Source organism: Mastacembelus armatus, chromosome 12 (genome assembly GCF_900324485.2).
Source record: "Mastacembelus armatus chromosome 12, fMasArm1.2, whole genome shotgun sequence".
NCBI lineage: Eukaryota > Metazoa > Chordata > Actinopteri > Synbranchiformes > Mastacembelidae > Mastacembelus > Mastacembelus armatus.
Window position 1 is genome coordinate 10,944,331 of NC_046644.1, and position 26,896 is coordinate 10,971,226.

At 40.4% G+C, this 26,896-nt stretch overlaps 2 protein-coding genes across 4 annotated transcripts; one reads left to right on the top strand and one right to left on the bottom strand.

Annotated features, from left to right (window-relative positions):
• Positions 1-1,786: 1,786 nt before the first annotated feature.
• On the bottom strand, positions 1,787-14,966 carry mrrf (mitochondrial ribosome recycling factor). Of its 2 annotated transcripts, XM_026298143.1 has the most exons (8): positions 14,879-14,957; positions 13,775-13,960; positions 12,081-12,248; positions 11,793-11,945; positions 8,243-8,361; positions 4,138-4,229; positions 2,606-2,765; positions 1,787-2,498 (listed from the first exon to the last, which is right to left on the bottom strand). In XM_026298143.1, exons 3-8 carry the CDS (start codon positions 12,244-12,246, stop codon positions 2,421-2,423), a joined length of 768 nt encoding a protein of 255 aa, XP_026153928.1. In that variant the 5' UTR covers positions 12,247-12,248; positions 13,775-13,960; positions 14,879-14,957; the 3' UTR covers positions 1,787-2,420. The 2 variants fall into 2 exon arrangements, with proteins under 2 accessions (XP_026153928.1, XP_026153927.1); XM_026298142.1 differs by lacking the exon at positions 13,775-13,960 and having other exon boundaries at positions 14,879-14,966.
• A 112-nt stretch (positions 14,967-15,078) lies between these two features.
• On the top strand, positions 15,079-26,861 carry rbm18 (RNA binding motif protein 18). Of its 2 annotated transcripts, none has more exons than XM_026297356.2 (6): positions 15,079-15,350; positions 15,762-15,875; positions 19,802-19,928; positions 21,016-21,102; positions 24,366-24,466; positions 25,273-26,861. In XM_026297356.2, the coding sequence occupies exons 2-6, from the start codon at positions 15,769-15,771 to the stop codon at positions 25,454-25,456; spliced, it is 606 nt and encodes a 201-aa protein (XP_026153141.1). In that variant the 5' UTR covers positions 15,079-15,350; positions 15,762-15,768; the 3' UTR covers positions 25,457-26,861. The 2 variants fall into 2 exon arrangements, with proteins under 2 accessions (XP_026153141.1, XP_026153142.1); XM_026297357.2 differs by having other exon boundaries at positions 15,083-15,350; positions 21,016-21,096.
• Positions 26,862-26,896: the final 35 nt, after the last annotated feature.

The window sequence follows — 26,896 nt, forward strand, 5'->3', positions numbered from 1 at the left end:
TTAGACCACTGTCACAAGCTTCTCTCAGTGGATATGAATAATGCAAAGAACAGAAATATACATGAAAGGTAGCGATATGGGATAGATTGGAGAAAGAGGGTGGAAAGACTGACATGGAGAACACTTGAAGATCCTGAGTTTTTTTCTTCCACAGTATGAGATTCATGGCTGTATCTGATGTATTTGTGTTTTCTCATAACAGCAAAGGATTCTGTAAGCACACTGCAACAAGAATACTTCTGAAAATTCCCATATTGATGATTTAAAGTGAGACTTATGTAGTTTCTCTAAGACAGACTGTTTTTCATTTATAATACATTAAGGGGGTTTTCTACTTCACTCATAGTTGGTCTGGTGTGACCAACAGTTTACTATATGTCAGCAAACTTCAAACTAGATTTACATTTGCTGGGAATGTGAATTTTATTTGCCTCCAGGAATCAGACATTGATGTAAAAATTCCAGCTTTTTAAAGAGATTTTCCAAAGTTCAAAGCGTGTTAGCCTGGTTATCTTTCTTTAAATGCACCGGCGGTGGATTAAAGGCTAGACTATCAAATCAAATGTTTACTGAGCCAATTTAGACGTGCATATTATTGTGAAGAATCGCCAAAAGACACCCGCGAGCTTTCACACAGACAAATCTCTATTGCTCTTTTGCTCTCACAAAAATACAGTCATGCACGCAATGCACACATACGTACGTCAAAAGGCAGTGCTAGTAGTAGTAAACATTTGAAAGGAACAGGGGTAATTCACTTGATAAATGTCAACCAAAATGAAGCTATCAGCTGAAAGCAATTTCCTTGTGCTTGGCTGTGTTCTGCGCCAGGGACTTGGGAGATTTTCACCCCTCCATCGATCATGAAGCCTCTGTTTTAGGCCAAGGTACACAATGCCCTCAAATTGCTGACATATGGACCTAGAATCACCACAAAAACCTGCCATTTCCACCCTGCCCCTCCTCTGTCCCGACCCAGCCTCTCCTCTGCTAAACTCTTGTTTATCCAATGACTCTAGTCTGTTTAGGCCATTAAAGCAAAGCCATTCAAGGAGATCGAGGGCCAAGGCAAACGTAATAAAGCCACAATCTGTAGCGTGCAACTTAGCACTGCTGCCATGTACCAAAGATGATAACAACCACCATGAAATCTGCATCACCACTGTGTCAATTTATTTTCTTTATTTTAAAGAAGCCAAGCAGCATTTAGATAAAGTTGTAATTAGGAGTTTGCAACATTGCAGTGCTGTAATCAAATGTCTAGATGACCATATGACAAAGTGTGTGGGCAAACTTTTAAAATGAAGCCTGTTTGCCATGTGGGCTCTCTGATACCAGTAGCAGAGGAAGCAAAATAAATCATAAAGATGATGACACCAGCCAAATAATAGCACAGAAAACCTCTAGCTGGTTTAAACAATGCAATGGATGGAGGCAGAGCTATGTGTATGTGTGTGTGTGTGTGTGTATGTGTGTGTGTGTGAGTCACTGCGTAGGATTCCCATTCAAGCATTTCTTGTTATTGATCCGGTTTCAACAACTGCTTGTACTGCAATTTCTGATGGCGGCTTTAAAAGTGCAGCTATTTAAAGTCAAAATAGTCCAAGTGCACAACATTAAAAGTCTCTCTTCCTAATGGACAATCATGGTGCCAGCAGCCAGGGCCTCGAGGTCTGTACACAGGAAAAGTCCATTATCACTCCAACTAATGGAGCAGGAGGCGACTTCAAACCAAAAGTGGAGGAAAAAGAAAAGAAAACAACAGAGAGAAAGATGACGCACATGGTACAGAGCAGTGTTACTTTAATGGAGTCCATCAATAATACTAGATCCCCAACTATACCCTGTTTAAAAGCAAATAGTCATATTATCAATCTTAGACATAGGACAGAAATGAAAGAGCTTTTTTTCTTCTCAAGTGCATTTTTAACAGACTCAATGTGAAACAAATGTTTGGCAACACGCTAATGATATGTGTTTGGTAAGCTTCAGCGTCTCTCTCCCCCTTCTGTCTCGGCTTCACCCCCAGCCAGCTGACATTTCAGATGGGTGTGGTTGTTCTATAAAAACAGACAGCCATGGTGGCAAGAGGTTTGATTAGAAGAAGCACACAAATCCCATTAAAAGTTCATTTGTCCCCTACTCCGTGTTTGTTTGAAGACAGGACAAGAGTAACAAGGAAGGAAGAAGGTGGTTGGCAGTCTGGAGTTCCTGTGCCAATTTTGGTTAAACAGTGCAGTGATGAAAAGATCAGCAGTATCCAAAAATGGACTATGGGACCAAGACTTTTTCTCACTGTGACTCAGTCACTGTCCATTATCAACATGATGAGACTGACATGTTCCTTAATTTCTGTGTGTCCATCTGTTCTAGATTCACCTATAATAAATGAACCTGTTTGGTTCTTTTCCTTGTCACAGTCAACCTAAGAGCTCCTTGGTCTTTGCTGCGAGGTGTTTGTCAATGTCCACTGCGATGTTGTCTGCCATTTGCTGAATCTGTGAAGGCAGAGGGAAAAGGATTTAATAATTTTGAATAGTTTTTTTAATTTTTCAATTTGATTTATGAGTAATACCACTGTTGTGTTTTTTTCTTCTGTCCCGACCTGTTTTTCTACAAGCCGTATGGTGTCCTTGGAGTGTCCTTCCTTTGCCTTTTTGACCTGTGTGATGGCGTTAGAGCGGACTTTCCTCAGTGAGTCTTTAGCCTTGTTGCTGAACTGTTTGGCCAGCTTGGTGAGGTTTTCCCTGTGTTCCCGTGTCACTCTGTGCATGTAGGAAGGACATGAGATGGGAGAAAAGAAAGAAGACTGGGTAAGACAAGTAAATGGATTATACCAAGTAAGGGTACACACAGCTTCTTCCATGCTTTGTATGTTTCTGTATACTGCTATGTACAGAAAATACTAAACATAAAAACACAAATGTGTAGAAACAAAATGCTGAAAAAAAAATGTCCTCACTTGTGCAAATGGGGATGCTAAGTGCTTGTAGGCATGAAGTCTAATCATTTTAGTTCTGAATCGTACCAACCATCAAACAACAATCACTTCACGCGATCTTAGACCAGAGCTGAAACATCCGTCATCCCAACAACTCTGCATTCACTTTGCATTTGTTAATCACTCAGAAAATCCTACTTCCCATTTCACTCTCCCTCTTTGTCCTTAATTGGCTTTTTTTTTTCCGTTGTTTTTGCCTCGGGGACTATTTGCAAACAATCCAAGTGCAGCGTGTATTTACCGCAAACAATACGGCCTAATTACTGATTCCAGGGCCAATCAAGAAGCGCCTTCTCTTTGGAAATGCAAATGGAGACTTGGAGCGTGCCGAGACTGATTGCAGGGGGAAAGCAGTCTGACTCTTGTGTCCCTCCTCTGCCAGACTAACACCTGCTGCTCCATGCGCAAACACACATGCAGGAACTTACCGCAGATGCACATAAACACAGACTGCCACTTACACATCCACACGTGTGTACATGTAAAAAACATGCCGTATATACACACAGAGCGTTTTAGTAAGTGACGAATAGTTAAGTTGTTTGACTTGGCAAAGAGAAAAAAGAAGAGCGAGAGAGAACTATCCAGAACAGAGAGTGACCCACCCTCACATCAACACACTGGGGGTCTCTATATATCCACAGCAACAAATCTGTAGAAGACTAGGGGATAACAGGGTCAAGTACAAAAACATGATTAAGACGTAGTGTAAAGTTGACTATGACCATTTAAATAATATATTGATTATGATTTACTGATTAATGATTGTGTATAAAATGTCAAAATAACGTTAGATGTTAATGTTAAATGTCTGTCATTGGGAACAGGAGTCCAGGATTAATGAGGCACATGGTACAGAGGGTTAAATTAATGTCTGAATAGAAAATAAATCTTCATCTTATAAAACTTCAACTACATTTATGTCAGTTTAGTAAGTGACTTAGCACCCGTTTGTCTCAGAAACTAAAATTATGGAGAAAAAAAAAGTTGAAAGAAAAATTTGGAGAAAAAAAAAAGGGAAAGCACTAATAGGAGAAAAGTGTTTTGCCCTTGGGTCTGGGTCTGTGTGGGTCTGTGTGTGTATGTGTGTGTATGTGTGTATGTGTGTGTGAGAGAGACAAAGAAAAAAGACTCACTTGGGAACGGGCACCTTGATGATAGTCCCGTCTACTTCTGGGTTAAGGTTCATGCTACTCTCTCTCAGGGCACGGGTGGCTGCCTCTGTAGCCTGGGGGGACACACATACAGACACACAAACATCAGTGTGTTCTTGAGTCAAGCAGTGGTGTGAATGCAAAGCTACAAGTGCAGGTAGTGGCCCAGCTCCAGCTGGCAATCATTAAGGTGTGTGTGTGTGTGTGTGTGTGTGTGTGTCTGGGGACAACCATGCACTATGGAAGTGCCTTGGGCCACTGTCAGCGCTAAGCCCTGTGGGACAGGACTGAGAGGTTGCAGGGCAGGGCACTGACCCCGGTGACCTCACAGGAGAGTCTGCTTCTGCTTGTGCATGATACATGGATACACACATACAAATGCTCACACAAACACAGGGACATATGTGCTTTGGAGTTTGTATGCATGTGAATTTAACTTTGACATATGAACTTCCAAATAGGAACTCAGCTTTTTTCGGTTATTTATAAAAGAAGGCCTGTGGACATGAGATGCAAGAAAAAAGAGAGAAGACTGTAGGACAACTGAGAAAAAAAAAAAAAACACACAAGAGAGAAGGTAACAATCTTAAATGAATTATAAGGTATAATTTATATACACATCCATAACAGTATTTCATGGAAAATGTGAAATGGTGATTATCTGAAGATGCTGAATGTAATTACAGTAGCACTTTATAAATGTATTTGCTTTAACAAAAAGTATAGATAAACATTATTATATTGTGGTCTGGCATTGAGGACAGCTTATTACTTATGTGGATGTGTGATCTCCACTTATTTGGGAAAATAAGACAACACATTTAACAAATGAACACATCATAATTCACAATGATACTCCTTTATCACAGGTAATAAACCACCTAACCACTATGTTTCCTTTGGCTAAAAATGACATGCAATGCAAACAGTAGTGTTATTAGGACTGTTTAAACTAGGGATAAATGGACATGGATCACATATATTTGTGCCTTACGCTGCTTTTTTCATAGAAATCATGCTTTATTCTTGCCAAAATCTATCATGCATGAGACTGTATGGAGAAACAGCAAAACAATCTCAGGGAAAAATGCAGCAAATCATTTAATCAAAAGACATTTTCTTGAGAACACAAATGTGAAAATCTATAATCTATCTATAATCTATCTACAAAGAATAACTTTCCCACTGCAAATCTGTTCTGTCAAAACTATTACTAGCACTAAAAATTGCCTACTTCTCAGCTGTTGTCCCAAAAATGTTCTTGAACAACTTAAAAAAAAAACATGAATCTAATATTTCCCAACCAACATCTGTCATCTTTATAGAAGGACGGAGATAATCAGAGGGAAATGAAAAGAAGAGCATTATGTGCTTTGTGAGGAAACAGGCGATCCAGTGTCGATGTGGACACTGGCTGGAGAGGCAGCTGTGCTGTAAATGCTACATGTACTTGGAGAATATCAGTTAATTTATCAAATGGCTTCTTTGCAATTGCATTTAAAAGTTTATTTTCATTTGTTTAACAGGCCACGAGGCAGGCGGAAGAAGAGGTTTGCATGAAACTCAAAGGTAAATATTAAAACAACATTCACATGTGTAAAACATAAAGACATTATCCACCATACACAACAAAATCCCTCAGTGCAGCAAACCCTACATTAAAACCAGAGAGCTACAGTTAAACAGAGCATATACACAAGGGGGAGGAAGCCTAATCCTTTGAATTACTGAAAACAAAGTCGCACTCCTTTAAATCAATTCTGCAACCACATGACAATTCCCTTAGTTGAGCTTTACAATGTGTGTAAATGTGCAATGCTAAGAAAAAGAGCATATCATTTCCTCTTTTTTTTTAGAAGCCCTTTCTACCCTACTCCCTTTTCTCCACGGCTCATTCTGGCCTCTTCCGCTGAGGGAAAGGAATGGCAGAGAGATTAAAGGAATTTATTTGTGTGCATTAAATTAATTCATGCGGTTTCTTTTCCTTTGTTAGAATCATCCGGAGTGCAGGCCTCTGGTTGCTCTCTGAGTGTGGGGTGATAGATTTAGCCCATACCTATGTTTGATTGTTCTCAGCATCAAATTCATCACCGTTTCCCCTCTCAGACGACCACTACCGTGGTTGTGGAAAACCAAGCGGGAATTTTTCTGGAAAGCTTGGGCAGGTTCTGGTTAATATGTTAGAGAGGAAGAAAAATTACACTGAAGTTTCACATCAAACGCTGATGACCCGGTTCAAAGGAGAGTGGAGAGGAATGTGTGTGAGAACCTGTGTGTGTGTGTGTGTGTGTGTGTGTGTGTGTGTGTGTGTGTGTGTGTGTGTGTGTGTGTGCATGTTTAACAAGGGGAGTCCTGGAGAAAACATTTTAACAAGAGTGGTGTGATGCTTAAACATGCACATAGACACACTCTCACATGCTAATATGTATAATATGTAGACTTTACGTTAATTTTCCATGAGAATTACCCTTACCTTGACCATAAAGACTACTTACCTAACCCAAACCTTTACTCGAACCTCACCCTTACCTTAAACAAAGCCATCTCTCTAAAATTCAATAATATACATGCTGGAGATGAGCATGTGGTCCCTGATAGGAAGGCAGAGTCTCCACGATGTGAGCGTGTAAACATGTTTTGGTCCCCACAGTGTGAGGATTGCCAGGCATGCATACGTACCCACATTCACAAAGACATACACACACACATGCATAATGAATGAATGGAACACAATGGTAGGGCCTCCTCAGTGCATGGTAATGGATAGGTATCATTATAAGCCTATTAGCTTTGGGGACTGAGGACTCACCTCTATGTGGGACATGGGTAATGTAGGGGATGATAGGGTAGCATGTGTGTGCGTGAGTGTGTCTGTTGCTGTGTGTGTGGTCTGTAGTTGGAGATTCTGGGAAGCAAATACACTCACCAGGCAACTCATGTTGAGGAGTGGATTTACAGATATATGATGATGATAAATACTTTCGGTTTGCGTCCTCTTTTGTGATATGGGTACAAAGGAGAATGACGAGGTGAAACCACAGCCCTCGGTGTCACAAAAGCTGAACGGTAAAAAACAAATACAGTGGAGGAAGATGGTTCCCAAAATTGTTTTTGTTTTGAAACACAAAGGTGGCTCTCTAAGCTCTAATGGTCTCTAAGCTCTACCACTATATCAAGTGAGATTAAAGATTTAAAGATTTAAAGATTTTTGCAACTTATATTAGTAGCTCTACTAGCAGTGTGGCTTCAGGGATGGCAACATCAGTCCAAAATTATGGTCCAGATTACTGGATGAAATGACATGACTTCATGTATAACCATGCACATGAAAAAAAGAAAAACAGTTACTAACAGTTGTATCTCATGCAAAGAGGGAAAGATATGCAGAAGATGAAAACAAAGCGCCATGTACTTGTACTGCCGGTCAGCTCAAAGTGTAATAAGATCAAAGAAAACTCAGAGAGAAGAGAAACTGTGTAGATATAATTGTATAATTCTGCAATAAATGCTAAAAGAGCATATTTCAATTTTCCAGACCACCAGAAAGTCTGGTTACTAAAACTTTGCTTTGCCCCATGGACAAAATCTCTTTCAGGGGTTGTGATTAGTACCGCACTGGATCAGCTATGAAGGAAAAAAGGGAGAAGAGAAGAAGTGAAAAAAGAAAAATAATCCATTCCTTCCTAACCTGGGGGTAAAATGAGGTCATTTCCTATTCTGTGACAACTCACACGAAGACGCAACCACATCTCAGTGCATGCACACACACAGTTCAGATTCTTGTTGCTATCTTCTAAGCCAGAACAAAGGGCTCCCTGAGTGATCTATCAATTAGCATCTGAGACACAGTTGGGGAGAGAAAGACAGGTCAGGTTTCTTTTCCACAGAGTGATGTAGGATTCAAGTTCTGGACTGGCTCAACTTTCCTTCTGTGAGGACCATCTATCTGTCTGTGCACTGGATTATTTTTATAAAGCTTTCAGTTACTGTGTGCATGTCAGTATGAGACAAACAAATACTGGTAAGGACAGTCTGTACTCATGTGAGTGTTCTTGTGTTTTTATGGGTGTATGTATGATCGCCTTACCTCAGGGAAGCTGCTCATGTTGACCATAATGAGCTGAGGTGATTTCATGGAGATCTGACCCAGCTGGTTGAGAGGAAACTTTCCATCTTCAGTCGTCACCACAATGTGATCCAGAGCTCCTAAACAAATACGGATAGATGGAATTATTCATTTGCTTTATTTATTTTTCTACTTTGACAATTCAGACTATTAACTCGTCATGTGCAATGCAGACACCCTGACTTTATGCATCTATACATATATCTATCCAATATTAATTTCTAAACTGTAAACTGCAACAAATGTTTTATTTAGGGTGTATTTTACATTGATTTGAAGTCATTTTTCTCAGTTAATACAGTTTCCATGCAAAACATGTTTAGTCATTATTTGAAAATAATTCCATTTTTCAATTATGTCTAGTGTTTGAAAATTGCTGTTATATCTACAGTTACTGTCGATACAGTTTAAGGTAAAATATATTTACTCAGGTTTTAATTTATTAATCTCAGCGATCCTTATTTGTTGGTATCACCCCCAGTAACCCTGCATTGGTTGTTTTTCTGGTTTGATGATACTATTTCCATGCAAACTTCAAAAAAGGGAAACAAGCACTCAATCATTCAGTCAAACAGACAAATGAGCAAATAAACAGACAGACAGATGAATGTGCAACAGAAGCCACAATATGCATGAGTAAGGTAAAAAAAATAAAAACTAGAGAAAACTGTCCGGGTGTTAAGAGTTTCCATGATCTACCGTCTGCCTTCACTGTCAACACAGAGAGAAGCAGAGTTAAGGTTGCCAACATGAGCTGACTGCTGTCGCCCCCTCCCTCTAACGCTCACTTCGTCTCTCCATCCCTTTGCCCTTCGCTCCCTCTGCCTCTGCTCCATCTGGCTAACCTCAGACGCAGTTGTTTCCTTCTTCTCCACCTCTGCCTTACATCACTTGCTTACCCAGTGGGGGCTGTGCTGCTGCTGCTGGTGTGTGGAAAAGGGGACAAGGGGAAGGTTGACCAATGGTGTAATTTTCTCTGTGTGATCAATTTATCATAGGATTTCAAGGGCAACACACACACACGCACGCGCACACACGCACGCGCACACGCACGCACACACGCACGCACACACACACAAAAGGGGTCAGATATTAGATGTAGGAAAATAAATAAAAAATACAAGATTGTAATGATGTGATGAAACTGATACCCATTATTTAAAGGCTGCACCCCAGCTGAATCAGAGACATAGTGTCTACCTACCTGCCAATTATTCTGTCTCCCTCCTTGACTTCAAACATCAATTTTCCTGTCCTGTTGTCTCCTCTGTCTATATGCAGACACTTCATGCCCATATCTGTGACCTTCTGGCTGTCCATCTTTGTTACCTGTGCCTTGGCAATAAGCACCTACACATCAGCTAGTGTCTTAGGAATGCAATCAGACAGACAGCCATTTAACTAAAAAGATAGAGGAATAAAAGACAACACTAAACTACACATATTTTGTTTTTAATCTGAAAAGGATGCTATCCAGTTCTGAAAAAACAAAACAATCGTTTGTAATTTACCTATAGGCGAGTTCCCAGCTCAATTTCCCCTAAGTTTCCCAGTTTCTCTCCCATCCTGCCCTTCCTGTCACCTCTCTAATGTCCACCTGGCTACTGTAAGTGTTACAGCAGCACAAGATCACTGAAATATCAAAGGAATGCAGTGAAGTTATGCAGAGAGCTAAACAGACTAGTAAAAATTAACTTTAAAAATATAAAATACACAGAAAGAAATAGAAAGAGCATAAAATATACAAGAGAATAATAAATACTGTAATATGTAATACTACGCTTTGCTGTATATAACTGCGAGGTGCTGGTCATCGCAAAAACACCTTCGCTCTGCATCCACATATCTATAACTTATTGCTGTTTTACTAACCCCAAACATGTGCACACATACAGTATGCATTTATGGCACCAGACAACAGTACATACAGTCATCTCCTCACACACACATACTCGTGAGCTTAATGAGAGCCAGATGAGAGCTTCATGGAGCAAACACACACGCACAGAAAACACACACACACACATATTCGGACAACTGACGTCATTCCATTCCACCATCTCATCTCTCCTGTCAGCCCTAAGTCCTGCTGCCTCCCTGGATTACTGTGCAGCTGGACAGAAGAGAGAAGGCTGGACGCAGCGGAGTAGAGCAGTGAGGGATACACAGACAGAGAGCGAAGGCAGGGAGGATGACAGGATGGAGGGACGAAGGCAAGAAAGACAAGAAAAAAGGAAGGAAAATTGAAGATATGGAGGAAGTGAAGTAGTGATTGCACTTATTTTTCTCCCCGGTGAACACATTTTTCCCTTTAGGTTAGTAAGAAAATGTAATTCAAAAGTAAGACAATGATTAAGAACAGTATAGCATATAAAGTGGGGGATTGCTGGTTAAACAGGTAAGTAAATAATGGAGGGATAAAGGTAGGAGTTGAAGACAAAACCACTCAGAGCAAAAAAATTGGATAGAAAACAATAGTAAAAAAGTTACAGAAAGACACAGAAATTAATTGTAAAACTGGCTTGGTGCTTCTGTTGCCTGTATATTGTGTAAAAGCAAAAAATATTACACAGAATGCAGATCAAATGTCACAGAAAGGGAATTTTCATCCTGACGAGGAAAAGCAGGAGAAACTCAAGACACTTTTAGTTTGAAGTCTGATTCCAGCAGCTGCCTCCTCCCCAAGGAGCTCCCATTATACACCCCACCTCTGACTCCCCCGAGCCCTGCTCCCATTTGTTAGAACCCAGAGGCAAAGGGTCATGACCTGGATGTAGTTGGGGAAACAGAGGTCAAACTGGGGTCAAGGTAAGGTCACACTGGCTCTCTCCTCCCTCAGCCTTTAGGCACTTTGTCAGGGAGATGCAAACAAAGAGGAAGACTTACTGGCTTATATCCCAAGGTGGTGTCACGTTACAAAGGAAAACCTCATGCCTACATTACATTATGCACATGAATAATACACTTTCACACTACACTCTCCGAGTTACTTCACTATTATTAGAGTCGATGCACAATTCACATACCTGTTTGGTATTTTTAAAGTACAATTCAACTAGCAATGTCAAAGCCCCATGTCATACATAACCTCAGCACTCTGCATGTTTTTATATAATTAGGCCATGACTGTGAAAATATAATCAGAGGTTTAAAGGTGTTCAAAGGTGTTTTTTTTTTTACTGCCTTGCATGTTTTTCTTCTTTAATGATCAAGTAACAGCAGTAGGAAATAACTAGCTGAGTATACAGTCACTGACTGTATTATGCTGACATTTATTTCCACTAAGTACTAACTGCCCTATCTGGCAGCTTTTATGTTAACTTTTAACTGTTCTTTTTTTTTTCTTCCAAAAGTGTAACTAACTGCTAAATGTGTTAATAGTATTTATGCTTTTTGTGCCTTTTTAAGGAACAGTTCAGTGCTTAATTAAGATTGGGAATTGCTAAAAACAAAACAAGGGTGATGTAAGGGCAAACAAGTATACAAGGAAACAGAGAGAAATGCTGAATACCTGGCGAGGTTCGGATGCTGAGGTTGCGTGTGAAGTCATCTTTGAGCGTACTGAGAATGGTGGTCATATCCTCCTTCACTTCATCCAGATTAATGATGTCTTCCACAAGAGATGAATTGATATTCACCTTAGCTGCCTGTCCCTTTGCATTGGCTTGGAGGACAAAGACAGGGAAGTAAGGATGGGGCTAAACTGACAGACTCTTATCTAAGACAAATAACATCTAACCAAGTATTCCACATTGATGCCAAGAGACCTATAAACACCGTTTCTGATCTCCACACTGACCTTTTGCCTTCTTGGTGGCATAGAGCCTGGTGCATGCAGCAGGGTAGCAAGTGGTGTCAGGGCACAGCAGTGGTGCACTGATCCTAGAGGCAGCTAAGACGGGAGACCTGACCTGTCGCACCAGGGACCGACACAACAGAGGTCGCAGCAGATGGTTCAGAGCCATATCTGAGCATTGTTAGAGGAAGAATAGAAACATGGTGCCACTGACAACATATCTGATTAAATTTCACAGAATCATAAACTATCCACAGGTCAGTTGAAATCAGATGTAATGTCAGTTGTAATATATTTTGAAAATGAAGTAATAACTCATATCAGCCAGTAGGAGGTAGACCTACATCTTATACCAACATATAACTGTACCACAATCTATCCGGTGATGATTTGCAGCAAATGATAAAAAGAAATTACAGAAGAAAAGCAGTGCAAATTTTGCTTTGCAATGTCATCCACGTCTGTTTGCTGTCTATAAGAGTAACATTTTTCCCTAAAGGACCGACGTGTAAAAGCAAAAATGTCATCAAAAAAGTTCTAATACATCAGACAAAGCTGAAAAGCCCTGACAAAATAATTGCGGCATCTTGCACAAAGAACGTAAAGAATAAATAAAAAATATCATCACATTATTTTTCCCATTTTTTAAACTAACTGCTTGTTTGTCTAATGGCTTCCCTGCTTGGGTCACAACCTGTGCTTTTAACAGAATTTCTCAGACAATACAAATGCAGAGGAGGAAAAGAGGCCCTTCTAAGTCCAGTCAAACACCACTGTTGCCGAACTTCCTGCACTCAGCTGAACAGGCAACATTATATGCAGTTACACTTAGTCAAAGCCAGGTTCTTTCTCTTCCTCTTACACCCACAAATCTATGGGATAGATCTGCACTCAGCCCATGCACAGTTGTTTGAGCATTCCTAAAGGGGAACCTCCCATTCAAAAACAAACCAATATGAGAGTCACCACAATCTATACTATGGATAAATCACCTCCCACCTTGAAATCTGGCTCTCGACTGCAAACTGTTGTCACTGAACCACAGTGTATACACAAGTGGAGACAAACTCTGAGATATCTAAGCTTACAGACACACACACACTAAAGCCTGTCTTTCACAGTCAGTGGCTGTGAATAGCTCACAGTGTACTGCAGCTTGACTGACACCCTTTATTGTTCGGTGTCTATTTACAACTGTTAGCTGTGAGGAGAAACATACCATATTGCAGCATTAAAAACAGTCTGATCACAAACACAAGAACCTTTTTTTGGGAAATGGTGAGGGTAGAGAATTAATTTCAGTTTATAGCATAGCAAAATGTAAACTATAATCTGCTGGAAGCTGAAGATGTCTGTTCATCTAGGAAAAAGTTCTGGAGGAAAAATATAAAATCCCATTACTTCATTCATTTTTACATTTACTTACTGCTATTACTTTTTAAGCCAAAAAATGTATTGGAATCTGCCTTAAATCATAATTAGTGTGTAACTGTACATAGTCAACAGTACTGCTACTAGTCCCGTAACAATAACTCCAGATATTAACCATAATCCAAATATATTCCAGTAGTAATATTTAGGCTAGACCGTGGATCACCACCATCTACAGTACAAACACATAACAGGCAGCCGTGGCTGGCAGGTTTCCTGACATGCTGATATGACACGACGTACTGCGGCAGAGCAGATAGGCTCACATGTGGGATGGTGACAGATTTCTTTAGAGGGGACGTCAGGCAGAAAAGGTGGAACACAGGTGTTCAGTGGGATACTGTAGCCTCATATCCTGTAGATTTCACACACAGCAGCAGCTGCAGACACACCCCTGCTTCTTCCAGTGGCTGAAGCCATCTGGTGAGCCCGCATGGTTCCTCCTCTGTACACTTCACAGTAGGAGTAGAAAATACCACAGACAATGCTCTGCCTCATCAAAAAACCTGATCACACTGGGGCTGTGATGAATTATTTATTTTAATCGATGACTGACATCTCAATTTTTTTATGTTCAACTGATTTTGCTGTTCTGTTCATGCCAGAAGATGACAATTTATTATCTCAAGTTGACAAGTTGCTTTTTTTTGCCCAATCAAATGCAATAAAAGAAAAAAAAAATCATACCCTCACACTTTATTACATTGAACCTGTTGATGTTAATTGTTTTGCTTGGTAAAAGGTGTTTTTCATTGATTTCCAAGACCATGATCACTTTAATCTGAGACAGGTTACACTATGAACACAGTTTTAATTACACAACATATGTCATCATTTTCACTTGATACCGATTGATGCCCAGTGCATCTTTCATGTGCCTATTAAAAACCAGAAAATTGAAAATGACAATTAGGTTTGAATTTTTATCACTATACAAAACACTGAAAAAAAATCAGATGTGAAAACCTCATGTGATAATCCATGCTGAACAGATATTTAGCTATTAATCAATGTTATTACTATTAATATGTTATTAGTCTGTTTATGTCATTCAGGCCTGAAAGTGGCTCCAGGTATATTTTTTTAATTGATATTATTGAAAATTAAGAAAAGGAGTGGCTGTTGAGACAGACACTATATTACTGACAACACATACAGATTTAAGATAACTAGCTCAGAGTTTTAGTGAATGGGAGTGAAGTGGTGTGAAGGTCGGTGCGTGCGATGGGGCCGTGCGTGAAGCTTTTTCAGCAGCTTCTACACGTTACCACTGGCAACAACTGACATAAACCGCTACAAACGTAATGCTGCCATTAACTTCAGCTCCCGTCACAATCTTCGGCTGTAAACAATCACAAAAACACACGTACCTTAACGTCCAAAGTCCTCACAGAGACTCCTCAGCTTGCAAACATCAGGAGAAAGCCACATTGGACTTCTCGTGTCGTCATCATCACGCGCTGACTGTTAGTGACATCAGGGGAGGTGTTGGAAACCTTACACGGGTTTTACCGAATGAGCGGGGTTAGACTCGAAGTGTAGCAGCTGCAGCTGCCGGCGACGCCAAACGTTAAACCGAGCGCCTCCTCCGGACTCCGCAGGCAGCTAAACAAACCACAACATCACCCTGCGCCTTTGTTGTCAGACCGTAAACAGGTGACTGTCTCTCCTTCGGGATAGCAAAGCTGGTCTGCTGGTCTGGTTTGCAGAGGAAAATATTCCAACCAGCTTGAAATGATTAGCGTTAGGTTTTGACCCATCAGAGCCGTCCCTAAAGTGGGATCAGCAGCAGGTTAAGTCCAAGAAGTCAGTCGCCATCAAAGGGGAAGTTAGACCGACGAGGTAAGTTGACATTATCTGAGCTAACAGCTAGCAAGTTAGCAGTCCACTGGTGGTCCTACACGGACTGTGAGGCGTGTAGTGGGTCCATTTAACTACCCGTGGGTGAATGTGTTATTCCCTAGAGGACCTAGATTAGTTTTACCTCACACAATCGGCTCCACATTAACCAGCTGACACTGCGCGATGTGTCTGGCGGTGGGCCTGAGCTCGGCTAAGCTAACGTTAGCTAGTAGCAAGTTTCCTAAGGTTTCCTTAAAACATTTGAAATTTTCTTTAATATCCGTAATGTTCATAAGGTTAGTTCCGTTATACCCAACATAATCCTGATGGTTCCAGACATGGTTCCACATGCAAAAATGATCACGTGTCTGTTTATTTGCTTTGTAAGCCTAATTTCTCTGGTTTCCACAGAGTACACATGTCTTCTGCAGCAGAGACGGTGGAAAATGCCTCCATCCTTTCAGAGAGCGTGGCCCATGAGGGAAACCGCTTGTGGATAGGCAACATCGATCCCAAAATCACGGAGTAAGTTACAAGTTATAAGAATTAACAATAAATGCGTGTGTCAGTACAGAAGTGTATGAAGCAGGTGGCTGGATGAGCAATATAATGTTGGTTTTAGAAGAGGTATCTATTAGGGAGTCTGAATCTGAAGCAGTGCCTTCTAACTAGGCAGTGCATTATGTGTGCACGTATGATTGATTAACTTTGTGTGTGTGTGTGTGTGTGTGTGTGTGTGTGTGTGTGTGTGTGTGTGTGTGTGTGTGTGCCTGTGTCACAGGTTGAGACAGAGCAGACAGGACTGGGTGTGTGAAAGAGAGGCAGCGAGGCGTGGAGACCTGCTCTGCTCAGGAGCAGCCGTCATTCCTCACTCACCTGCCCTGTTTACTCTCTCTGTGTCAACCTGGACCTGACTGTGTGTGTCTGAGAGTGTGTGTGTGTAGGTGTGCTGAAACACACGATTGATGTTTGGGTGGTAGCTGGTAGAGGTGCAAGTTTCAACACACTGAAGTGTGTGTGTGTTCAGAATTAGTACATGTTACTTAACACATCACATCCATGCAGACATCCTTCACTTGTATTTGTATATAGGGGTGTGTGTACACCATCTGAAATCACAAACCTCCAAATGTGAGCGAGGAGAGCATTGCTGCGTACAATGTGATGTAGAGAAGGTAGTTTTTCAGGGTCGGGGGGCGGGGTGTGTTTCTGTGCCTGTGGGGGCTGCTGGAGATCGTATGGACTGCAGCTCTGGTGGGCGTCTAGACAGGCGTTTCCTCCCGTTCGTTACTCTGCTCTGCTTCTCCTTAAATAGCCCCACTACTTCACAGTGTGGAGGGAAAACAAGAGAAATGCCTATGGCTCCTGTTGCTGATTGCGAAGATTAATTAGCTCCAGGATAGCATAGGCAGTACTCCCTCTGTTTGTTTCAGCAGGCCAAGCTCAAGCTGCAGAGAAGGGGGGGGGGGCATGTACCTAAAATGCAAGGTGCTTATAATGAGTATATGAGTTTTTAAATATAAAATGCATAGTGAATAAAAGTTTTTTTTATTGCACAAGATGCTTTTGTACTTCAAGTTGTGGTGTGAGTCACTGAATTTGGACAAGTATTTTATTTTCTTGAGGGGTACTGTTTCATACTTTGTAATTTAGGAGCACAATTTGTTAATTTGAATATATAACAGCGTTAAATGGCTGTAATAATAATATATTTGTCCTCGTTTTGCTGATCAGTGTGTGTTTTGGAGGCATCCAGTTCTGCTCTGGTTGGTCAGGATGATGAAGTATTAGATCGATTAGGGTGCTATGATGTAAATGTGCTGCACTTTGATTTTGTGTAATGTGTCCTCTTGGAGAAAATTTTGGCCTATGTTATGCCTGATCTTGAGTTTCCTCATTAAAATGGGTAAAACCGCTCATCGGTTACAATTTCATGGTCATCACTGGAGCCAAATCTACCCCAAGAAGGAAAGAACTCCATTCTGACAAAGCTACAGTCCTCTGTCTCTTCCTATTTTAAATGCTCATTAAAGATTATTCATATTTAGTCTCATGTGACCAGTAATCATCCACTGTTGAAATTATCTTCCCTGGACTTCTCATAACTGATATAAGCCTCCCATCTACTGTAGTAGATGTAGTCAGATTTGTCATCGTTCCTTGCGTGTCTCCCACAGCAGAAGCAGGGTCACACTAGGTGTAACTGCAGCTTTCGACACATATTCATGTTTCTGTGCTTTTGGCTGCTCAGATAGGGAATTTCTCTATAGTGGTAATCCATCACCTTTCCCTCTTTGTTTTCCTTCGGTCCCTCTTGTTACACTTTAACCTATGTATCTGGAAGTTGTCATGATGTTTATTAAAGCACTTGAAACCATCATCTAACTCACATAACAGCTAAATTGCAGTTATTTCATTGCCTTGTCAGAAATCCCCCCTTTCCTCTTCCTTCTCCTCCCTGATTTTTGATCTTCTTCTGACCAAACCTTTTGTCCTGTCTTTTTTCTGGGCATCCCCTTCTTTTTTTTCTCTCTCTCCCTTCCTTCCTTCCTTTTCTCTGCTTCCTAGCTCTTGCATCAATCCTACCTGGCTTCTACAGCTCCTCTCTCCTTTTTGGCATCTCCTGCTCTTCCTCCACCTTTCACCTTGCCATCAACATCCCCGCTCTGAACTTTCCTCTCCCTGTCCCCCGCCTCCCCCTCTCTCCTCCCCTTCCTCCGGTGGTTTTTACAGCCCCCAGGAGGAGCAGTCCATTGTGGTTCACCTCACCAGCATCCAAAAATGTTCTTAGAGTGTCTGCCATATAATCTGTTTCACATTCACCTATATGCACCGACATGCAGTATGCATTTATTTGAAAAGTGAAAGTTAATATTTGATAGAGTTTTTTTTTTTTAACATAATTGCTTTAGGTTGCAGTGATTATCATTCTCATTTGCTGATAAGTGTTTCCGTGGTGCACAAAGACAAATAGTTTGGGTATGAAAGTCTTAAGAGTAATGTTATCAACTTTATTTCAATACAGGCTTTCCTGTGTAAAGGAACCTCGTGCAGGAAGAGTCACCTTCACATGGGGGGCTTGTAGGGTGTTGTCTGGGAAAAGCAGAAATTGTCCTTAGCCTGAAACTCTCCGGGGAGTCGTAGAGGGTGGAAGACATTAGCACAACCTGTATCTTAAACCCACACTTTACCATTCACATCCCACATTGGGCCTCATTCACACACAGAAAGGAACCCTTGCACGTTAACGTCATGCAGTCTTCTTTGTGGTCACACACAAACACACAAACCACTTTAGGATTAAAAATAACAGGCAAGTAAACAATAAAAGGCTGAAACATGAATTCCTTTTGTTATAAAAAAAACACCTGGGTTCATTCTGGGGCCTGGACAGTCACACACGGCAACAGCACTGAAACAGGAAGGTGTCTGATGATTTATTATTATTATTTTTGTGCATTTTTGCATGTCACTCTGTCATGACTTATGGGACACTTGAATAGAATAATGTAATTAGCAACACTTGTTCCTTTCCTGCTATAACAAATCATATTGTTTGCCTTTAAAAATGTCTATCACAAGATCTGTCAAACAAACGATGCCCGCTAAATAAATGCGCAGTAAGAAATGCAAAAGCCTGGTCTCCTTCCATTCAAGAACCTAACAAAGCATTTAAATTTTTTTTCACATCGGTCAGGACAATGATCATATGCAAAAAAACAATAATATTGCACATCGAAATAATCTCAGACACAAGAACTTTGATAAAATGGAAAAATGAAAAAGTGCCTGCTCCTCAGCACGTGTTGGAAACATTCACTCAGCACCTGGTTATCTGCAGGAATATTGTTGTGATGGTTCAGATAAACCCTGAACTCTTTGCTCTTTTCCACACTCTTTCCCGCCCCTGGCAACTAGTGGACAGTTACACGCACACCCACAAACACTGCACAGCTGCCGAACGATCACATATCTGTTCTATCGCGTATCATCTGCAGGCAGATCTACACACTCAGTGGATGTTGTTTGTGCAGAGCTCGGTGCTCAGAGGGGATCTGAGGCTTCCTCTGTTTTATTCCCTTATTGTCCTGCTACTGTATCCTCAGCATTGTCTCAATAAAAGATTTACTGTCAGTGGCCTGTCACCCCATCTGGCCTGCTGCTAAAAAGGTGTTAGGAAGAGAAAGCTGTCATTCTCATTAGCGCCACTTTAAAGAGTCACAGGCTGTCACGATGGCAAATACACTGTGGAGCAGACCTTGTAACTGTTTCACAAGGTCTTCTTACTGCTGCATAGTGTTGCTCATAATTGAAGTAAAGGACAAATTTAGTCTGATATGGAAACATTTTTACAAAATATTGATTTTTACATTTACAATAAATGCATTCTTGTTCTTTTACTCTTCATTCTTCTGTATTTGCCTCTTCTCACATTATTTCTCTTTTGCCAGGTACCACCTAGTGAAGTTGTTAGAGAAGTTTGGCAATGTCAAACAGTTTGACTTCCTGTTCCATAAATCTGGGCCTCTAGAGGGACAGCCACGTGGCTACTGCTTTGTCAATTTCAGCACCAGAGAGGTACATGCAAGTTTATATTTTAGATTTTTTTGTATTGGATTTTAAATAATGTGCTGCCACTTTTATATATTTATGTGTACTTTTTTAAACTGTGACCATGCTGTTTGTCACTAATTTTGTGAAACTCATGTAAACAATTGGAATGTTAATGGTAATTGATAAACTTCTAATTGTACTGACAAATGCATCTGTTAATTACTGGCAGCAACAATAACATTAGGTCCATACCAACTGTCACAACAGTGGTCCTAGGTCAATATATATTTGTTTGTTATATTGCACATTTATCCCCAACTTTGTATGCATTTCAGCTTCTTGACTTAATAGCATTGCATGGTGTGAGGTCATATGCACTTTTAAACCTTATGCATATGGGTGATTAAATTTGCACGTTGACTTCTTAGGCGCAAATATATTTTATCACGGGAAGTCCTTTTATCGTGTGGAGTAATGCCTCCTGTACTCAAACGGCACAACAAACTTTATGAGATGTCATCAAGAAGTCGAGACCTGATTGTACTGAAGTGGACCACATTTCTAAAACAAAAGGACTTAAAAGGAGCCCCGCTCAGCAAGTCCAGCAGGCAGTATTTGTTTTAGAGGGAGCCTGGGGATAATGATAAGCATCTAGTTTCACAGCTAGTGTCTATCAGTGCGATATGAAGCCCTCCCAGAAGGATTATACAGAGGAAGTGTGTGTTTATCCTGCACACTTACACACACCTAGATACTTACACATACATACACACACATATACACACACACATACACATACACATGAAGTACTTCATTAATGTAATTTAGCATCAAGGCCACTTACTCATTTGATGCAGCAAAACTGCATTTGGGTCCCAAACACACAACACACCCACAAACACACACATCAGTGGTGGCATATCTGCATTCAGAGTGGCACATCATCATTTATTATTGTTTGTGCCGTCTTTCAGTTGTAATGGCTAATGATTTAATGACTCTGGTGCAATCATCAAGGCTGATTTTTAATCACAAATCGTAAAAAAAAAATCTGTTCCTCTTTGTTATTATCTTTTCTTTTTTCATTATTGCTCTCTGTGAATATCTGCAGGAGGCAGAAAGGGCAATCCAGTGTTTAAACGGGAAGCTAGCTTTGTCCAAGAAGTTGGTTGTGCGCTGGGCACATGCACAAGTAAGGGTAAGTATACATAAACATCTATTCTATTTTCTATTCCAACTTAAAATTATATACGTCTTGAAAGCTAAATTGATTAAGGCTGCAGAATGTGGCCACCTATATAGGTTGACCTGCTAATATACATCTGAGCATTAGAAAAACAACAGTATTGACTTTCAGTGATTAAGAGAACAGTGTCTTCTGCAGCCAGAGACAGAAACAAAGCTACTACAGAAATAATCAATAAGTCATTATCAAGATAAGGGGCGTTTTTGACTGTGCCACAGCATGTGCCATTGGTAAACTATTTCCAGCATCTGTTGGTTTGCATTTACGTTACCACCGCAGGAGTGAGTGTACGGTGAGTAGTGGGATCCCAGCACAACCTATGCCTGTCTCTTAACAATAGACAACCTACTGGCAATGGGTGAAGGGATATCCTGTATAGAGACGAATCACGCCCTACACACACACATGCACACAAACACATAGTAGAGCAAGGTCAAGGTCAACCCTGCGCCTCTAAGACAACACATTGTCGGATAAATCTGAGTTCAGTCCACCATTCTGACCTACAGTAGTAGCTATAGTTATTGATGCTTTTATAAAACTAAAGTTTTAGATATGTCAAACATACCCCACTGATACTAGCCTGTCTTCTCACACTTGCCAGTGGCCTCTGTTCATTCCTAATATGAATGGTGTTTTCTCAAATTTAGTACAGTAGAAAAAAAAGTTGTCTGGTGTTCACCATGAGCTGCTTTTGATACATTTTTTTGATACACAGTTTTGCTGCCTCACTGAGCTATAGCACATTCACTGTATCTGTATCTTTGTCTCCTATATTAAAACCATTTGTATGGGAAGAAATGGGTTATCTTTCCTTCTGTCTCGGCGAGTGTGTCATCAACAACTCTGACGGAAAGTGATTTGATGCACGCCCTTGTGTGTTTTTGGATTTGTTGAGCGAAGAAGCGACTGAGTGGCAGGAGGGGAATCTGTCTTGTTGAATTGAATCTTGAATGTGTTTTTAGTTTTGCAGTGCACAGCTGGTTCTGTTAGGGCGCCTCTATTACGGATTGAGTTCAACTTTAATTTTACAGCCTGCACAGAGTTTTAGCAGTGGGGATTACCATACATATACAGTATAGCACCACAAACCCACACCTTTACCTCCTGCAGTCTGGTCAGCAGACAGGGCTGTCAGCATGGATTTGAATTTTGTTCTGGAAAACCACTTCTGGTTTCTGTACCTTCTTTTTGTTTTTGTTTTTTTTTTTTCATAAATTTGTTTGACTTGACAGTTGAGTTAACCCAAAAGAGTTGCATGCCGGACTGTTCCAGCTTCAGTCTCTCTGGACAACAGGATCCTTGACAGATGTAAAGAATGGTTAAATATAATGTTGCAACCACATGAGCCAGGTTTGAGCAAACGCTGCGCCACAGGAATATGTTTCTTCTTCCTCAGCATCAATAGCAGTAGCTCCATCCAGCCTGCTGTCAAGCTTCTCACTTGTGGACCAGCCTTTCTGGTTGGTGTCCCAGCTGACAAAGATGAGTCGTGAGATGCGTAATTTCATCCTTTTGACCTGCTTTAACAAGCTAGAGATGAATGCATTAATCAGAATTATTGTTGCATTGTTTGACACAGCCTATGATCATGGTCACTGCAGAGTAGCAGGGGGAAGATAAGGGGTTTGTGAAAGACATGAGCAGATTAGCTTGTAAACCTGCTACTGTCACCAGTCTTTATTACACCAGTAAAATTTAATGCAGCTTTTCCAGCAGTGCATCCAGGTCAAGTCCAGACAAATATGATTTTTTTTATTTTTTTATAGTAATCTTAGCTTCACTGACTCCAGCTCAGATGTGACATGTCGGGATAAGTGAGTCAGAGACAGTTGGTGTTGAAATCCTTGTCACATTTCCAACCTTACATCTTGACGTTATTACGTTGCTTTTACAGAGAGGCAATCAAGCTGATGAACGTTTAAGTATTGATGTATTCAGCCCAGCTCCTTACAGAGATCCATGGCTTTCCAATTTTACTATTTCAACAGCTTAACCACTGTGTCTTTTTTCATTATTGTCTTGTTTTATATATCAATACACATGTATTTTAGTCTCTTATGCATGATATTCACTTAGCAAAAATGAGCTCAAATTATTTTCAATATAAAAGTTCAAAATAGCCTATGAAAAACCTCTAACCTACAATATATAAAACCTTTATTTGAACCCTTATTGAAGGTTTTAAATGCTAAATCTAACTGGGAGACTTCTGTTGTGCGGAGGGTTTAAAATCTAAAGTCCAACTATTGGGCCACATATATGCATTCCAGCTACATGCCTTTAGGAATAGGTGGAAGGGAAGGGTCCTGGCTGGTGGAATGGTCATTGTTTTAGACCTATTCTTGGCTAAACATGTTATTTATTTCCTGGGACAATATGTAAGATTGTGTGTTTGTGTGTTCTTGTGTGCATGTATTTAACATGATGTAACTTCAGTAACAGTTCCACTACCTGCAAACCCTTTTAGATGATCTCTAAGCATCATATTCCTTGCAGGAATAGCTGCTGTTGTTGCATCAAGTGCTGGGCCCGCTCATACCTGTCATGTGACTTTTTCGATTTTGTCTTTTCTTTTTTCTCCACAGGTTTCAAGAATTCTGTGTTGGCTGGTGGGGATGTTTTGAAAGGAATGAGTACAGACATTGGTTGTAGCTCATCAGCTGCTCCCGCTTTATCCTCTGTTTGACCAGACATTTAAAAAAAAAAAAAAAAAAAAACGCAATGCAACAGTTTTAATAATGTTCATATTTGTGGGAGGACGCTGGAGCTGGCTCTCCGCAGAACTGCTGTTTGATGGTTTCTAAATGTCTGGCTGATATGATTGTTTCTTATTCACTGTCTACTTTTCTTCTATCCAGCACTCATATTCCCATTGACAGTGTTATGACTTTCACACAAGCCCTGTTTTTTTTGTTTTTTTTTTAAAGGAGCAAGTGATGCACATGTTAGTGTGTTTTTAGCTGGAATGAAAATTCCAGTGTATTATAATACTTTTAGATGCATTTTAATGTCAAGTGTGATGCAAGGTACAGTGATAGCTCCGCACAGGACAACTTCAATCTTTTACCTCTCACTGACTGTCTGCTTATGTTTTCCTTGTGTATTCCTGCTTCTGCCTATTGTTTTACTTTTGTTTGTCTTTCTCCGTCTGTCTGTCCATTCACTGTGTTGTGGGTCCTTTTTGGTTTTTTGGCCACTTGTGTCTTCTGCAGAGGTTTGAAGGTTTCCGTAATGACAAGACGATGCCTCAGAGCCTGGAACCGTCATGCAGTAACGCAACAGAGGAAGGATATGTAACAACCAACCATCTCAGGTTGGTGCCGAACACACACAACACTTTTCCTTTTCATTACTCACACATTTGAATCTGATTTCATTTCTATGAGCCAGACGCCTGCAAGGGGGAAACTGTGGGCTTGCAGTTGGACTTGTGTTCATCTGAGTACAACTGGACTAACACTTTGGTCCCAAAAACATCAGGGTGGAAGTGTTGAAGAAAAATTTAAACATGATCCATTTTTTTGTGGCTGAACCTGCAACCCCGCTCTCACATATTCACATACACACTGTAGGTATGAATGCGAAGCTGTTAAGGCCTCTTGTGCTGACAATGCCAACAGTCCGGTGTGCAACAAGCTATTGGCCGGCAGTGTTCTTCTTAGGAAAGGCTGCACACTTCGACTCTAGTGTAAACTTCAAAATCACTCTCTCCACACAGCACAAGAGAGGAAATATAACCACTCGTTTCTCCCTTTTTCCCCCTAATGCCTCCACTAGATGGTCTCTTTCAGTCGTTCTCACATTCACTCTTCTTCTCACCTGCACCATAATTTTTCTTACAACCTTCTCTCACCTGCTCCTTCAACTTGTGTTCCACTATTTTAATACAGGTATTCTTCGTGCAGCACAACCAGCAATCTCTTGCTTTTACTTTTTTTTTGGTTCCTTAATTTGTCTCTTGTAGTACTAAGAGGTCTAATACCTCCTCTTCTTTTTTCCCCTTCAGCCAGAGCAAAGATCTGTCCATCACTCAGTCAGTCCCTCTCCCTCAGTCCCAGCACTGGTATTTCCCCCTCACATTTCCTCTCTCTTCTTTTTCTTTTTTTACCCCCTCTCCAGTACGAGTGCTAAAATCCGCGCCATTGAGGCCAAGCTCCAGATGATGGAGGAGAATCCAGATGATGAGTACTCGGGCCCGTCGGCCTATGTTTACAACAAACCGCCAGAGAGGAAACGCTGGGAGCCCTACTCTAAATCACACCACAATAACCAGAGCAGGCCCTTCCGCAAGTTTAGGAGATGACCCCATCCTCCAGCTCATTCTGGAGATCCGCACCACCACAACTCAGCCCCCACGTACATGCAAACAGACTTTACACTAGATACGCTACAGGCTATACACATCCTATCTGGGGATAAAAGATTTTTGAAGTTGTTCAAAGTACTTCCAGCACCTGGACTGTTTTTTTGGGAGTAATCACAGCAACCATGATCAAGTACTTAAAGTGTTTTTAGTTATTTTGGGTTACTCATACAGCTGTGAGTCACGTGTAACACTGTAAGGAAAGAGAAATGTTATTATAAAGGAATTTAAATGCTGATTCTCTTACTGTTCATGTTTTTACGTTCGCATCATGTTATTTAAATGAAAAAAAAATGTTTTTTTGAGGGCTTTTCAGGACCTCAAGAACTGATTTGTCTTGATAGAGATGAAATGCCACAAGACACTTAGCAACACTTGCTATAGCTCCAGTTGGTTTGTGTAAGGTTTCTTGCTCTTTTCCTTTAAAAAATTATTTTTTATTATTTTTACTGCAGTCAAACTCTTTTTACTGACTTTTTTGTGGTGTGTAGAGTTTTGGTATTTCCCTCGCCACAGTCCCTTAATTTCAAAATATTAAATACAGCAGCTACTATGTGTTTTTGTGACGTTTCGTAAATTTCTCTTAATGTTCAGGGTTCAGTTCAGTGTCAGCAACATTTAAATACTCATACTCAGTCCACACTCGCTTACTGATATAATGATACCCGCTAGTAGGAAACCTTGTTAACCAGCTGCATCTCATTAATGGCAGATGGTTCTTTAGCATACAAATATAAGCAGAGCCACCATTATTCACTGGATCAAAACATGTATGCACTCCTAAAATATCACAGAAATGTTAAGGACTGCATAGAATCACTCCAGTGGGATAACTTTTGAATAATCTGAAAAGGTTAGTTATCAAACCATCCATTATGTTCAAAAGGCCCAGTTTTCCTTTTTTTTTCCACAGACATGAATGTTAAGTATTAATTTGTGTGCTGTAAAACAGTTAAATAATTTGTAGCTTTTTTTGTGTATGGGTTTAATGTAGAAAAATATTATTTTTAAATGTTAAAAGTTATTGTCATTATAGTAGACCACAATATTTTTTATGAGTTGTGTTTAATTTTTTTGCCCCCCCTCCCCCTCCCCAAACCCCAACTTCTTCTTTAGAAGTAAAAAAAAAAAGTCTGAATTTATTTTCGTTAAGAATATATTTGCCAACCAAAGGTTCTTTGCAGAGCAAATTTTTTTGGAAGAGTTCAGCAGGATTATTTAACTCGCATATTAGCTTGGATAACACCGCAGCACGGATGGAGATAGGTTAACTAATTGTACGAGATGAAATGAAAGAGCAGAATTTCATGCGCACTGAACAAATAAATCCTACCTCTCGACGTTACTGTGCACTTTTCATTTCTTTTATTGTTGGGAAAT